This window comes from Strix uralensis, chromosome 36 (genome assembly GCF_047716275.1).
Source record: "Strix uralensis isolate ZFMK-TIS-50842 chromosome 36, bStrUra1, whole genome shotgun sequence".
In the NCBI taxonomy this organism is placed as follows: Eukaryota; Metazoa; Chordata; class Aves; order Strigiformes; family Strigidae; genus Strix; species Strix uralensis.
The window spans coordinates 523,967-539,051 of NC_134007.1; the positions used below are offsets into that span (position 1 = coordinate 523,967).

At 55.3% G+C, this 15,085-nt stretch overlaps 1 protein-coding gene and 1 pseudogene across 1 annotated transcript; both read right to left on the bottom strand.

The window, feature by feature from the left end:
- The window catches only part of LOC141937019 (scavenger receptor cysteine-rich type 1 protein M130-like), a 61,158-nt pseudogene that overhangs the window by 42,485 nt on the left and 3,588 nt on the right, over positions 1 to 15,085 (bottom strand).
- On the bottom strand, positions 9,966 to 14,219 carry LOC141937010 (antigen WC1.1-like). The gene is made up of 10 exons (XM_074854428.1): positions 14,024 to 14,219; positions 13,866 to 13,939; positions 13,446 to 13,529; positions 12,918 to 13,041; positions 12,244 to 12,306; positions 11,852 to 12,166; positions 11,400 to 11,435; positions 10,977 to 11,114; positions 10,145 to 10,240; positions 9,966 to 10,033 (listed from the first exon to the last, which is right to left on the bottom strand). The coding sequence occupies exons 1-10, from the start codon at positions 14,217 to 14,219 to the stop codon at positions 9,966 to 9,968; spliced, it is 1,194 nt and encodes a 397-aa protein (XP_074710529.1).

A 15,085-nucleotide genomic window follows, 5' to 3' on the forward strand; every position in this document is an offset into this window, starting at 1 on the left:
GCCTCATCTTCTACCTGTTTTTCCAGTGCGGCAGATATTTTTTCTACAAACTGTAAAAAGAGCTCTCTGGGGCCTTGGTGGATAGCAATGTATTTTTGCTTTGGAGCTGCCATTTCCATGGTTCGCTTTAATGCTGTAATTCCTATATGTTGTGCCTGTTCGAGAACAATCGGAGGCCACGTAGCTTGCAGTTGAGGGTGTACTAAACGGCCCCTCACCAAGCAAAGCATCCTCTCCGAGGCCTAGCCTCGGGTCATCCTGTGGCAGTCGTAAATTATTCTGCATGGCTGCGCATGCCATCTGCCTCAAAGTAGGTTGAAACACTTGTAATTGCATGGGCTGAAACAGCACTTGTGCGAGATGCGTAACGTCATATGGACACAACAGATCTGTGCTGATTATTCGAATAAGTTGCATCACCTCAGGAGAATTGATTCCAAATTTCTGTGCCTTATTCTGCAAATCCTGCACTACTTCCCAGCCGATTGGATTGTGCTCATCGTGCTGGTTTGTGCCTGCAACAGCTTTATAAACAGGGAATGCACCAGGAGCCTCTGCTGCTATATCTACAGGCTTTGGACATGCCGGTGTTGGAGAGTACGGGCTGAGGCGTTCAACCAGATCCCAGTTGCCAGCTTCGGCAGCATACTTCCTAACTCCCTCCCAAAATCGATCAGGGGATCTTGGGACTACAGTTATTGTGGATGGAGGGAGAGTCCATGGCTGGGCTTTTTTCACTATGGTTTTATCTGCAAGATGCAGAGTTCACATAGCGGCAGTTAAAGCTTCTTCTCCCTCTCTTTCATTTTCACTCTCACTTTCCGGCTCTGTGTTATTCACCGGATTCGCTGTATTTTTCTCGGCAGGAAGGGGGGGGACGGGGGGCGATGGAGTCACCCCTTCTGCTGCTGCGCCTCTAGGAGCCGCCGCTGCACTGCTAGGTGGGGGGGGGCCCTCATCGCGCAGCAAAATATTTAATGGCGGAGGAGGAGGAGGTGGGCGGGGGCATGATTTTTGCCTGTGAGGGGTTTCCTGCCTGCTACTGCCGACACTGAGACATCGGCTTCATTTGCCCCTTGGTCACAATCTCTCCCCTTCCTAACATTTTCTCGTTTCTCATCTTTCTTTTGCTCATCATGCGCCTCACATTCTGCTTTCCATTCCTTCAGGATGTGGTTGCCAACTCACATGCCTGTTTTTGTCCTTTAGAGACCTCATCTCATATTTTCAAGCCTACTCCTTGCCATGCACTCACACTGAATGCAGTCACTGTTGTGGCTTCAAAGCCTTGCATCTTACTCCATATCAAAATCTTTTTCAGGTTTTGTTCTGTGCTTTTAACCCCTTTTCTTTTTAATAAGGCTTTCCAGGTAGACAAAATCGTCTCCTCTTCTTTTGTTAATTGCTGCCCCATAATTGCAGTCCCATTCCCGGTGGCTCATCTTTTTAGGTGTCGAAGTTCAGGTCCGGACCAAGCAGATTCCCTCTGCTCTCAGCTTCACCGGGCTCCATCTCCACAGCTCTTCCTGCCGCTGCTATATTTCTCCACAGCTCTGCCCGCCGCAGAATGCGTTGCCTTTAAATGATCACTTCACCCAATCACATCGGGGTCATCACCATTTGTCGCAGTAGAGACGGACACGACTGTGGTGGTTTGACCTTGGCTAAATGCCAGGTACCCATCAAGTCGCTCTATCACTTCCCTCCCTTCCCCTTCTTTCCTCAACAGGGCAAAGAGGGGAAAGAAAATAAGATAGGAAAAAAACCCCCAACCCTTGTGGGTAAAACAACAGCAGTTTTAATATAAGCAAAGCAAAGCAAAGGTCCATGCGTGGAAGCAAAAAAAAAGAAAACAGATTTATTCTCTACTTCCCATGAACAGGCGATGTCGGGCCTTCTCAGGAAGCAGGGCTCCAATACGCATAGGGGTTGCCTTGGAGGACCAAGGGTGACCCCACCCCCTTCCTCCTTTCTCCCCGCTTTATACTGAGCAGACGTCAGATGGTCTGGAATATCCCTTTGGTCAGTTCGGGTCAGCTGTCCTGGTTGTGTCCCCTCCCAAGATCTTGCCCACCCCGTCCCACTGTGGGGGGGAAAATGTCAGAAAGAGCCTTGGTGCTGTGTAAGCACCACTCAGCAGTAGCCACACCACCAGTGTGCTATCAACACCCTGCCAGCTCCCAACATAAAACACAGCACCATGAGGGCTGCTACAGGGGAAAACCAATTCCGGCTCAGCCAGACCCAGTACCAATGGATGAAATCCTTATAGCAGCAGAAACACAGGAGATCATGGAAAACCCTCTTGGTTTAACCAAAGACTCACTATCTCAAATGGGGTTGCAAATAGCACCTGAAAAGGTACAGAGATCATCACCGTGGCAGTACCTGGGGTGGAGAATTTGTGAACAGACCATTGTCCCCCAACACCTTAAACTTAAAACTGATGTTAAGACTTTAAATGATTTACAGAAACTGTTAGGAGCCATAAACTGGACACAGCTGTTGTTGGGCCTAACTAAGGATGATCTGCATAGCTCGTTTGATATTTTGTGAGGAGATCCTTCACTGACATCACCCAGAGTACTTTCAGAGAAAACGAAACGAGAACTCCACTGTGTAGCTCATGCCATCTCAGAAACACAGCAAGCACAGCTTTCACATGCATTTTTCCACCAAAATATCAGGGCAATACAAAACCAGTTTTCTTTATCAAGGCCTCAGGCTGAAGACATCATTGTAACTTGCCCTGAATGCCAGAAGGACTCTCTCTCTCTTCAACAGCTAGTGGTGTCAATCCTCGGGGACTCACTCCTCAGAATTATGGCAATCTGACGTCAGTCCCTTTGCTTCATTTGGACCATTAAAATAGGTGCCGTCAATATTGCGTCACTTCTCGTCGCAGATACCAGATCAACAAGAAGTCCAGGGCAAGGCTCAACTGTTAACAAAAACCTAGAAAGTGCTACTTTGGAAGTACCACATCCTTTAATAACCTGGGGAAGAGGTTATGCTTCTGTTTTCACAGGTCACACTCCGCGGTGGCTACCAGCAAGCTGTGTACAACCACACCTGAGGCGTGAGAGGCAGCTCTTGGCGAACACTCAGGAGCCGGCTGTGGGTGCTGTGAATACCCCTGTGCCAACAGTTCACGATCTCTTCAACTGACCATTTAAGCAGAATGGATGGGTAATGCTTGCTACTGCAATAGGACAAAATACACTATCTCTGTCCTTAATCACACTGCAGTTGCCAACACTTCTAAGAGAAAATGCTGACAGTAATTGCAACTCCTTAATGACATATATAGGCTTACTAGTCACTAGTGAAAGATGTAGCTTACACAAAATGTAGTTATTAATAAGGATGAAATGCTATAAGAATGTGTGTATTCAACTTTCTTTGTTTAGCAATATTAAGAATTAGGAACTCAAGTGTTTAACCTTATTAGAAACTCCCTTGGTTTTCCCCCTTGAGTGGTGGCCAGGCTCTGGGTGGAACCCAACAGGATGATGAGATCAGATGTTTCTGCTCAAAGAAAATTGCCAGTTATTTTGGCCTGTTGATTTGGAGGCTGGACCTGCTTGCGGCAATGTTGGATGCCTCACCTACGGATGGACGCATTGCGTAGAATTTCCGGTTTGTGAGGAAGGGTACTCTAAATTCTCGCTGCATCCAGGGTTCCCCAGCAATTATGGATCTGGATGTTAGTACCCCATTAAGTAAGTGTGCTATTCCCTGTTTTCCTTACTGTTTATTTTTGTGGTATTTAGTCATATCCCTTAGTTATGGGTACTGAAATTAGCTTACTCTTTTTTACCTAGTAACTGTAACTGCTGTATTGTTTCTAGCCTTCTGTGAAACTATTTTAAGTATGCTGTGTTTTTGGAAGTTTGCCTAACCCTTAATTGCTAAAGTCTCGAAATAAGCCTTGCAGGTGCAGCTGTAAAACAAAGAAAGGGGAGATGTGGGAGGCATTGGCCTGTCAGCCTTGCACAGCCTCTAAGAAACAGCAAGGGTTTGATGAAGAACAGGCCTCAGAAGATAGATAAGGAACTGCTGAGTTGTGCCAACGTGGCAGGCAAAAACAGCGGACAGCTGCAACACTGAACTGTGAAAAAGTACTAAGCTGTGAGAAGTTACCATTGCGGTAGGGCGGAATGCGCCAGGGAATATGGGAAATTATTTCAATTGACCCGTGAAACTGATAATGGACCAGCCTATACGTCTCGAAAATTTGCTCCTTTTAGTCAACTCTGTGTCACATCACAGGTATACCACATTCCCCCACGGGGCAAGCCATAGTGGAGAGAGCGCATCAAAACTTTAAAAGCGCTTTTGCAAAAACAAAAAGGGGGAGAGGTCTTGGCTGCTGCAGAACCACTTGCAAAAGCGGTGTATGTGTTAAATTACTTAAGGCTCACAGGTGATAGGGAGGAACCATCAGTTGTAATACATAGTATGGGTCTGAAATCTGATATAAGCCAGTGTGGAGATGGTGCTTTTGCTCAGTACAAAGATGTTACTATAGGAGAGTGGAAAGGACCTGTGGAACTAAAAATGACGGGTCGAGGCTATGCCTGCGTTATTACCGACACCGGCACTAGATGGGTTCCGAGTCGATGGGTGCAACTCTGGAAAAAGGAAGTTAAGAAAGATGAAACAGAAACCGAATGAGATATTAACTTGGAGCAAGGGTTATGTTTGTGTTTTCACAGATGCTGGCTCTCGCTGGGTTCCTGCTCGGTGTGTTCAGCCTGTATTGGAACCTGCCTCAGGGTGAAGGATGGGTGGTCTCACAACCAAATACCACCGCAAGCCCTGAAAAGCCATTCTCTACATGCTTGGTAGAAATACCTGTGGATACATGGCCGAACCCACTGCAGTTTTGGCTTAGCAAACAAACTAATGCTACTTCTTTGGCTTTAAGTGGTCTTTTAACTGATGCTGATCGTGTTAGACATGCTACGTTATAAAATAGAGCTGCGATTGACTTTTGCTTCTAGCGCAAGGACATGGTTGTGCTGAATTTGGAGGAATGTGCTGTATGAATCTATCCGATCATTCAGAATCTATTTTTAAAAGCATTCAGCAATTGAAAGATGGAGTCAAACGCTTAACAGAAGATGATGGCTTGGACTGACTGACAAGGATGTTTAAAGGTTGGGGATTATCTGGTTAGTTGATATAATTAGTCAGAACTGTCGGAGTAGTCCTTTTGATTGTAGTGACTGTGCTCTTAATGTTGCCTTGCCTTATCGGCCTTCTGCAAAGGGCCCTGCAGAGGACTGTCGGTGCAATGTTTTTAGCACAGGAACACAGGGGGGTCTGGATCGCTCAAAAACAAAAAGGGGGATTTGTGGCATCGCTGGAGAACAACGGGCATGTTGTGAGCGATCCAGACCAAGGGGCCTCACTGTAACAGCAAGCTGCAGCTGTGTTCAAGGACATAAACAAGGCCGAGATGGCCTGAGAAACTGCATTCCTGCCCAAGAGATAAAGATGTTGGAATGTCGAAAACAGGGGGTCTACCTGGGGGGAGAGCAGCACATGGAAACCACACTGGGACCAATCATAGAGGGCAGAAAGGCGCGTGAACAGGTAGCTTTAGCCTATTAGCAATACGATAGCGGCGCGTGAAGCCTGTGATAGAGTATAAATTGCTGTGTAGCCTTTAATAAAGTGGCATTAACTTGATCAAATTCGTCGTCTAAGATGTGTCCGAGACTTCCACGTCGGCAGGTGTGCAGCATGGAAGGTCACCAACTCACAGTGTGACTTCCAAACAGGGTTGTGATGTCACATACACATCATGGGAGGAGAGGGTCTCTCCTGCTGGCAGGTGTAACAGGGATGGAGCCGAGCATCTGCTTGGCATGGGGGAGGTCCTGGCTTCACTCCCCAGCATCTCCAGAGGTGCTTCCACCCTGACTGCCCAGCCTCAGGCAGGTGTGGGCTGCAGTTCAGGCACTGGTCCTCTCCAGGCCCTGAGGGCCTGTGCTGCCCACCCAGGGCTCATCTGCGAGGGGATGAGGGCAGTGGGAGGGCTGTGTGCGCTGCCTCTGCTGAGCCCCTCTTGGAGGAGAAGAGGGCGGCTGTGCTGGACCTGAGCTCAGGTCACTGCCCTGTGCCACAGACCCCCACCACCCAGGGACAACGCTGACAGCAGAGTGTGCTCCTCTGTGGGGAGAGCTCAGGGAGGGGAAAGATGTCAGCAGCACGCTAGGAATCCTTTCTTGCTGCACTGAGAGATGTGTTGTGAGTGTGCTGGTCCAGCCCAGGTGTCCTTTGGGACCAGGGACACACTGACCTGGTGGCTTCCCAGGGGTGAGGGTCTGAGATTGTCCTTTCTCCAGGCGGAGATCCCATACCACATGGGAAACCTCCTCTGTGCCAGCAGGTAGCAGGGTCAGAGCTGGATGAGCCTGGCAGGGCTGTGGGACTCCCAGCTGGAGCAGAGGCATTTCTTACCCCAACCCTGTCTCTAGGTCCTTCTCCTTCCACCATCACCACTGGTTTGAGCAGAGCCTCAGCTCAGGGAACCCAGAGAGGCTGAGGTCAGGCACAGCCCTGCCAAGGGACTGGTAGGGCCGGTGCCCACTTCTTGTTCCTGGGGTGTTTGGTGTCTCCGTCCAACCTGTGTTGGTGGGATCGGAGAGGCACAGGTCTGTCCACAGCCACGCAGAGGCGGCGATAGCCAGGAGATGGTGCCTTGGCTGCTTCCCCAGCAAGACACTGGCAACTAAATTGGGGTGTGAGGCATGGACTTTCACTTCATGGTGCCCAGACCCTGGGCATGGTGAGCCTAAACTCAGAGAAATAAGGCTGGTCTCCCATGGGCTTTCCACAGCTGAGCTCTGCCCAGTGTGGGGCTGCAGTGCTGAGGGCTGGGGTCTCACTGCGACCCCCCTCAGGTAGGTCCTCAGAAGCTGCAGGAGCACCCACAACTCTGGGGCACAGTGACAATTCTGCTTGGCTGCAGAGAATGGAGCCAGCCGTCAGGGCCAGACTGTTCAGGTCCCCAAATGCCATGAAAGAGGTTCCTTCTGCTCAGGGGTGTTGCCCCCTGCAGCATACCCAGGCCTGGGGCTTCTTTCTCCAAGAAGGAAGAGGCAAACCTCTACCAGCTGCCAGAGTAAGGGAGAGATATTATACCTGTGGGAGGGCAGAGTTGGTGGGGAGGTGGCATGGAACAGGCACTGGGCTCTTCTCCCCAGTCCCCACTTGGGGCACCTTGAGTCCATACCACCCATAGGCGTCCACCATCTTGTGTCCAGAAGATAACACTTCCTTCTTGTTCTTTACTTCACTTTTAGACCTTATTTCTCTGAGACACAGGGCTGGAGCTTATCCCAGTGGGAGTTTTGCAGGGGATGGAGGCTGTGTTTGCAATGCCCATGTACGTCACCCATCAGCGTGGGGGTCTTGCCCTGGGAACTCTGGTCTCCCATGGGGGCTGCCAGCAAGAAGGCTTCCGGGTGTGGGGCAGAGGGATGTGTGAACCTCATCTCCCCTCAGCACCCCCCAGGGTCACCCCAGGGGTGGACAAGCTCCCAGCAGGGAATGGGGCAACACTGCAATAGGAGAGGATGTTGCCAACATCTGCCTCCTCCCCGCTTGTGCTCCAGGGCCAGATCCTGCTGTTTGCAAGGCTGCAGAGCTGCAGCTGCTCCCCACAGGGAATCCTGCCACAGACACCCAACGCACATTCCAGCCCGTGGCAGAGAAGCCTGTTGGAGAAGAGCTGGCAGGGTGTGGAGACCCACCAGCGGGAGCAGGGAGGGCAGTTTGTCAGTTTGGGCGCCAGGTCCTGCGCAGGTGTCAAACCCTTCTCCCGGCCTGGCTCCTGCATGAGAGGATTCTCTGCCCATGGGCGCTGGGGCAGGTGAAACCCCAGCTGAGGGAAAGGGACACTGGCTCAGCTCTCAGCAGCACCTGTTTTACTGGAGGGATGCAAAATTTCCACTGCCATGGAAATGTGTCCACATGAGCAGCCGCCTGCATGGGGCCTTCTCCAGGCCAGGAGCTCGTCCAGGAGGAGGAGGATGGGGGCCCAGGGATGCCACAGGTCTGCAAAGCAGCAGGAACAGCCCATGGAGACGGGTCCTGGTAGAGCATGAGGAGAGGGAATCCCAGCCCCATGTGTCCAGAAAATGGCTCTGCACTCTGTGCTGGGGCACTGGGGAGTAGAGCTGCCTCCTACGTACTGGGGGAGATAATCCACAGGCCACGATCCTCCCTGGTCTGGCTGGGATGTTCAGGGACCTGTGGTCACCTTAGGCTCACTTCTATGAGCCAAAAGCCCAGGGCTTCCCCTGACATGGCAGCTCTGTCATGGCCTCTGCACTGTGGGACCAGCGTGGCCGAGGCAGGGCCTGGGGCAAAGAGCAGCTGGAACCCCCAGGTGAGGAGATGGGTGCTCCCACAGGGGTACATCAAGGGACCTACCATAGAGGCATTTTGACTAGAAACTGCCTGTGGCCAGCAGGATGGAAATATTTCTGTCACTAAGATTATTCCCCAGGGACCATGGGCTCTCGCAGCCCAACAGCCTGACCCTGAGTCTGCTGTCCCTGAGACACAGCCCTTCCCTACCACTGTGTCTTTGTTCTCTGCTCCCCTGACCAGCCTCAGGATGATGCCCTGACACCTGGCAGGCAAGGAGATGCTCTGGGTCAAAGCCCCCAGAGACTTTTAATAAGAACAAATAAGGATGCACAGCATAAAAATGGGAATAAAAATAGAGGAAACTCCAGGTGATTTCTGCTGCCCATAGGTCAAGCGAGTCGGTTCCCCAGTGCTCACGGCTCTCCCAGCTGCACAGACCTCTCCTCCCTCCCAGCTGCACCCAGCTGCAGGGCAGGGATGGGCTCTCCTGGCCTGGGGCTCAGGGACTGTTGTGCACCATGCTACAGTGTCACAGCTGTTGTGTCCTCATGGGGATGTGCCACAGACACTTCTTCGGCATCATCATAGCCCATGCTCCCCGGGGACAGGGACAAGGTGTCTCCTTCAGCTCCAGGGATCTCGGCACTTCTCTGGGAGCATGGGGTGACCCCTGCAAGCAGCAAGGGCGGACATTTCAGTTCACTTCTTGGTGTCTGTACTCCACTATCCTCCCTGCTCCTCACCACATTCAGTTCCTTCTCCCACCTCCAGGCCTTTCAAGGAAACCTCCTGGGGCAGGTTCCCCCTTCCCAGGAGGTTTGGGCCTCAGTACAGTAGTGACTTGGGGGGCTCAAGGGATGTCACCCTAGGAACAGGCAGCGCTGTCTTTCCCTCTCACCTCTGGGTGCATCCCTGGGGCCTGCTCCCTCCTCTGGCATCCTGGGCATTTCCCACTCTCCCTCCCCCGGATCAGAAACCTCTCTGGCATCATCGTAGCCATCTTCTGGGTGATCTCTGGGCAGGACAAGGACATCTGAAAGGAGAGGGAAGCTGGTGACAGAGAGAAGATACGTCCTGCAGAGCAGAGGACAGGAGGGTGCGCAGGGACACAGGGCCGAGTCACTGGGGTTGGCAGCACCACAGGAGATGCCCATGTCCTCCCCATCTCCAATGGTGACACTCAGTGACTCCTCTGTCCATCATGTGTTTGCAGGGAGATCAACCCCTTCCTGCCTCCATTACCTGGTGCTGATCCCAGACCATCCTCCTCCTCGCTGACCCCAGGGTAGGGCTGCAGCTGGGTCAGGGACTGCTCTGAAGAGGAGCCTGGAGAGAAGCACAGTGGGTGTTATGGAGCAAGCCCCACTGACCTGGCTCATGGTCAGCGCTGCTGGGGAAGAGGGACCCACAGAGCTGGGGCTGCATGGGGAGGAGGGCTGGGAATTCACCCTGCTCCCCCAGGACAAACCCTGTCCCAAAAGTGCTCCAGAGCTGCCCTAGGACAGCCCCTTCCCTCACTCCTCGGGTGTCACATGGGGTGCAGGGGCAGTAATAAAGGGGCTGTCCAGCTGGGACAGTCAGAGCTGACTGGGAGAAAGCTTCTCTCTTGGGCCCAGGACCTGGATGCTCTCCCACAGACCCCACGCTCCAAGCACCAGAGGGAGCATGGACTGGGGGCGTATCAGGGGATCAGCTCTGGGTTGGCGCCAGGGGAAAGGGTCTTGCAGATGTGCCTCCAGGGAGGACCCACACCCACCTGAGTGACCAAACCTGGCCTGCTTCTCCAAAGCTGGGCTGTAACCAATCTCCTCATACACAGCCTCAAGGAAGGACTCCTGAGCTCTCCTGGAGCCTGGGGACAGAAGCAGGGCTGGCACAGGGACAAGCAAAGGGGCAATGGGATCACACTGTGCTCCCCAAAAGCAGTTCCTTGGGCCAGCCCAGGACTGCTCTGAGAGCACAGCCCCACTGTGCTGCCCAGGCACGGCTGCCACATCCCCCGTGAGGGCAACATCGCTGTGGAGATCCTCTGGGGCAGCGTCACCCTTGCATCATCCCTTTGAAGACAGTGCTCATGCCCCTCTGGCCCCTGGATCATGCCCCCCTTATGTCACCCTGGAGCAGCTCCCACATTTCCTCTGCACCTGGAGCTTGCCCTTGTCTGCCCCACGGGTCCATAGTAAGGCCCCTGTCCTGGGGGTGGGCAGGCATGGGCTGAGGGACAGGCTTGGGGCCTGACACCACGGTGATGGACCCTGCTGCCCCGCACTCCTCCTAGCATCTCCCTTGCCCCAGAGCCCTCTCCAGCACTACCTAGACCACTGCCAGTCTTGGCCATCCCCACTCTGCCATATCTCTCCTCGCCCCATCACTAGCTCCCCCCACCTCTGGGCTCTCTCCAGCCCTTGCTGCTGGTGGCCCACGGACAGGCACTCAGTGGGGCAGCACATGTGAAGGTGGCAGCACACATTCTCATCTCCCCACTCTGCCTGTACCTCTCACTGACAACCCTCGCTGACACCCCCCTGCAACACCACACCGTCCTTCCAGGAGGTATCTCCCCCTGGGACCTCTGGGGAAGGACCCACCTCTGCGTGCAGCCCTGGTGCTCAGCACTTGCCCAGCCAAGAGGGCCAGGAGCAGGCAGAGAAGGGCCCCCAGGATGATGCAGATGATGACGGGCACTGAGACTCTTCCGCTGCTGGTCTGACGGCCTCGGGTGGGAACTGCAGGGGAGAGAAAATGGAAGGGGCAGCACCAGGACTGGGAGAGGTGGAGGCAGCACCAGTCCTGACCCCATCACACAAGGCAGCAGAGGCTGGAGGGCCCCAGGAATGAGTGTTGGGGAAGCTTCCACCTTGCTGACGAAATGACAACTCTTCCTTACACCCTCCCACCACCCCAGTGCCTCCTCCAGAGACTTTCACACCCCAGCAAGGAGCCCCTTCCATCCATCTGTGAGTCACAGCCCAGCTCCAAGGATACCCAGCCCCAGAGGGAGGACAACTTACCTGCTTGAGGTGGGGATGTTGCCATCCTGGGTGTAGCTGCAGAGGAGAAAAAAGAGAGCAGGACTGAGACACTGGGTATGCGGGGAGCGGGGAGCCTCCTCCCCAGCACACCATGGAGTGTCTATAGATGTCCCTGACATATCCAACCCAAATAGCCCCTCCTGTAGTTCCTGAAAGAGAGGCCAGGGCAGCACCCAGCACCTCTGCTCTGGGAGGCAGGCAGGAAGGCACAGGCAGACCGGGGATAGCCCTGGGACTGCAGGGCCCCATGGGGAGTGGCCAAAGGACATCCAGTTCAACGAGGCTGCTCCCTGACTGGCACCAGCCTCCTGTACTCTGCAGGAACCATCTTGCTTATGGGAGGTCGGGGCCATGTCAGGACCTCATGGACTGAAGGTCTTCCCCAGCTCCCTGCCAATGCCTGACCAAGGCATCCCAGCCCTGCCACTCACCTGAGCAGCGCACGGCAGCGTCTTCCTTATGCCGGCAAGCACCGCTGTCCCCAGGCCGGGCCCAGCAGTCCTGCAGGGATAACTCCGTCCCCTGGCACTCCACCTGCTCCAGCCAGATGGGGCCCATCCCCATCCCAAACACAGCCTCACGCAGGGCAGACACTGCACGGCCACAGCCCAGCTGCCTGCACGCCACTTCGGCATCCTGTATGTCCCAGGAGTCGTCACACACCGTCCCCCAGGAGCCACGGTGCCAGACCTCCACTCTGCCCGAGCACTCATCCTCACCGCCCACGGCACGAATCTTCTCCCTGGCTGGAGAAGGCAAAGACCTCCCATGGCACCAGGACAGCAGGCAGAGCCCTGCCAGACACAGAGGGGCAAATCCTTACCTGTGCAGCTCGTGGAGTTGGGGCACGGGGCCAACGGGGCCAGGGGCATTTCTGGGCGTCCCCCTGAAGAAGGAAACATTGTGGTGAAGGGGCTGGTTTGGAGGACCATTCAGGAGAGAGCAGGGCTGAGCTCTGCTTGTGCTTTCCTGTACCATCTTGGTCATGGCAGCAACTGAACTGCAGTCATCCAGGGGACACGCACAGGACTGTGGGGGGACCCCGAGTGCTCAGCCCCAAGAGCTCCCTGGTTCACAGCGCAGCAGTAGCTTGTCTATGGAGGGGAGGCTCTTCTGAAACCTCTCTAGTCTCTTCTGAGACCTCACCTGGAGATGCCTCTGCCTCCCCCAGGCGCTGCTGGCAACCTGGGTTGCAACTGCTGCTGGACATGTGTGGTTGTGGTCATGTTTGTGCCACTGGCAGCAGAAGGGTCTGACATGGAAAGGAAAAGCCCCTCCAAGCTCTTTATCTGTGCTTGGCTATGGCCAGCAGGGAGCAGGATCTGAGGTGACATGAGTACCCGGGAGGATCAGAGTTACCGTTACAGGTGATGTTGGTCTCCTCTCGCAGGTCTTGGCATGACTGTGGGTTCCAGGGAGTGGAGGGACACTGCCAGAAGGAGCTGTTTCTCTCCCCACACTGCACGCGATCCAGCCAGGCAGGGCCAGACTCCCTACCAGAGGGCTGGCGTCTTTCCAGGGATCCTCCATCCCCACAGCTCAGCTCCTTACACACCAGCATCACCGTGTTGAGAGTCATCGAGTTGGAGCAAACGCTCCCCCATGTCCCGTTGTAGAAAACCTGCAGGCGTCCAGAGCAGCCGTCACTGTTCTCCAGCCTCAGGTCCATGAACTCTGGGAGGAAAAGACCCCAAAGGGGGAACAGGCTGCCCTGGGGTTGTGGGAGCTAGGACACCTCTGCATCCCCAGGCCCTCAGCTGGGCAGGGCCAACACGTCCCCTTTGCACCCAGGGTCAGAGAGAAGTCCCTGATGGACAGACACCCCTGCCCTTCCCACTAACCCTTGGGGATGGCTGAGCTCCCCAGGACCCCCAGTGGGACTGAGGGTGCCCATGTATGCGTGTCCACAGGATGTGCTCGGGCAGGAGCTCAGGGGCAGCCAGGGACAGCCTCAGCCATACCCGGCTCTCCCCGTGTCCTGGCCTCCCCAGGAACCAGGCTCCCACCACAACTCCTGGCACAGACCTGAGCAGATGACTCCCGCATCCTCTTTGTGCCCGCAGTTGTGCTGCCCCCAGGGCCCAGCTGGGCAGTCCCAGAGAGCAGCTTCTGTCCCAGAACAGTTCACACCATCCAGCCAGATCTGCCCGGAGCCTTCCCCGAACCGAGCAGAGCCGGCTGCCTCCACTGCCCCTCCGCAGCCCAGCTGGTGGCAGACGACGGCAGCATCAGACAGGTCCCAGCCATCGTCGCAGACAGTCCCCCACATACCCTGGTAGTAGATCTCCACTCTCCCTGCGCAGCGCCCGGCCCCGTTCACCAGCCGGAGCCACCGACTCCCTGCAGTGGGTACAAACCCCAGTTGCTGCCAGGGACTGTCTGCCTGCACAGACCATCACCTGGGGAGCCTGCACACTGCCACTCACCCCCACAAATGACTCCCACGTCCTCCACAACCACTGCCGCCAGCGTGGTCTCAGGCAGGGAGGTGTTGCAGAGGCTCAGGTTGGCCTCATGCCCTGCGCACCGCACCCCTCGCAGCCCCACGGGGCCCATGCCTCGCTCAGGCTTTGGGGGGTTGTAGGCTGTCCCGGCCTCCCCACACCGCAGCTGCCGGCACACCACGCTGGCCTCCTGCACGTCCCACTGGTCATCCAGGACTCTGCCCCATGCCCCATCCTGGAAGATCTCCACTCGTCCATCGCAGCGGCTCCCTCCGCCCACCAGCCGCAGGGATCCAAAGCTGACTGAGCCTGGGGAGAGCAGAGATGCCACAGCCATGGGTGGCACCGGGAGCATGGCACCCTTCAGGGAGGGGGGCAAGGGGGGATTTCCCCACCAAACTGGACAAGATTGAGCCTTGTGCTGAGGAGAAGTTAGGGTAAAGCCCGGGCCCTCTCTGCAGCTCACACCCAGGTCTGCTGCTGCTGGGGGCACCCAGGCAGCTCCTGCTGGGTGGTGGGATGAGGCTCTGTGGGGATGGGATGTGGGTGTCTGCAGCCAGAGGGATGGGACAGAGCCCTGCAGCCCTGTCTCAAGCTACTTGCACAGTACGAGAACAGAGGAGCCCAGGCCTGGCGGTGGCACTGGTGCCTAAGCCTCTGCCCTAGGGACAGATGCCTGCCTCCGTTCAGTCCTCAGCTGTCCCAAAGTGGAGCGCTCACTCTGAGCAGGGAAAAACCTCCAGATGGCTCCTGGGGAAGGCAGGGTTTCTCCAGGGAGAAAGTCAGCCTGGTATGGCCACGGGAGCTCTGCCCTGGGTGGCCATGTTGTACACAAATGACAAATGGATTGAATGCACATTCTTCTGGCACTCACCTGAGCAAATGACAGCAGCAGTGTTCCCTTGGGAGCACAGTGAGGCCCCCAGGGTGGTCACTGGGCACTGCTGCAGGTGGGCTTCAGTCCCGTCACAGTGGAATGAGTCTCTCCAGACAGGGCCAGTCTCTCTCCCAAAATGCTCTCCTCCAGGAATGGACTCAGCAAACCCGCAGTTGAGTTGCCGACAGAGAACGTGGGCATCCGAGAGATCCCAGCGGGACGCACAGAGGGTCCCCCACGTCCCCAGCACCTGGACCTCCACCCTCCCTGCACACACTGTGCTGCCATTCACCAGCCTGAACCCTGTGTACTCTGGGGAGAGAGGAGGAGGAATGAGGGTGGAT

What these genes read in the sequence shown, in the direction of transcription:
- LOC141937010 (XM_074854428.1), bottom strand. Translation starts at nt 14,219, where the DNA reads ATGCTCCCGGTGCCACCCATGGCTGTGGCATCTCTGCTCTCCCCAGGC. An exon ending in TGCGGGAGTCATCTGCTCAG is followed by an intron (nt 13,042 to 13,445) that starts GTCTGTGCCAGG and finishes GGACGCCTGCAG; the next exon opens with GTTTTCTACAACGGGACATG. An exon ending in AACATCCCCACCTCAAGCAG is followed by an intron (nt 11,115 to 11,399) that starts GTAAGTTGTCCT and finishes TCTCCCCTGCAG; the next exon opens with TTCCCACCCGAGGCCGTCAG.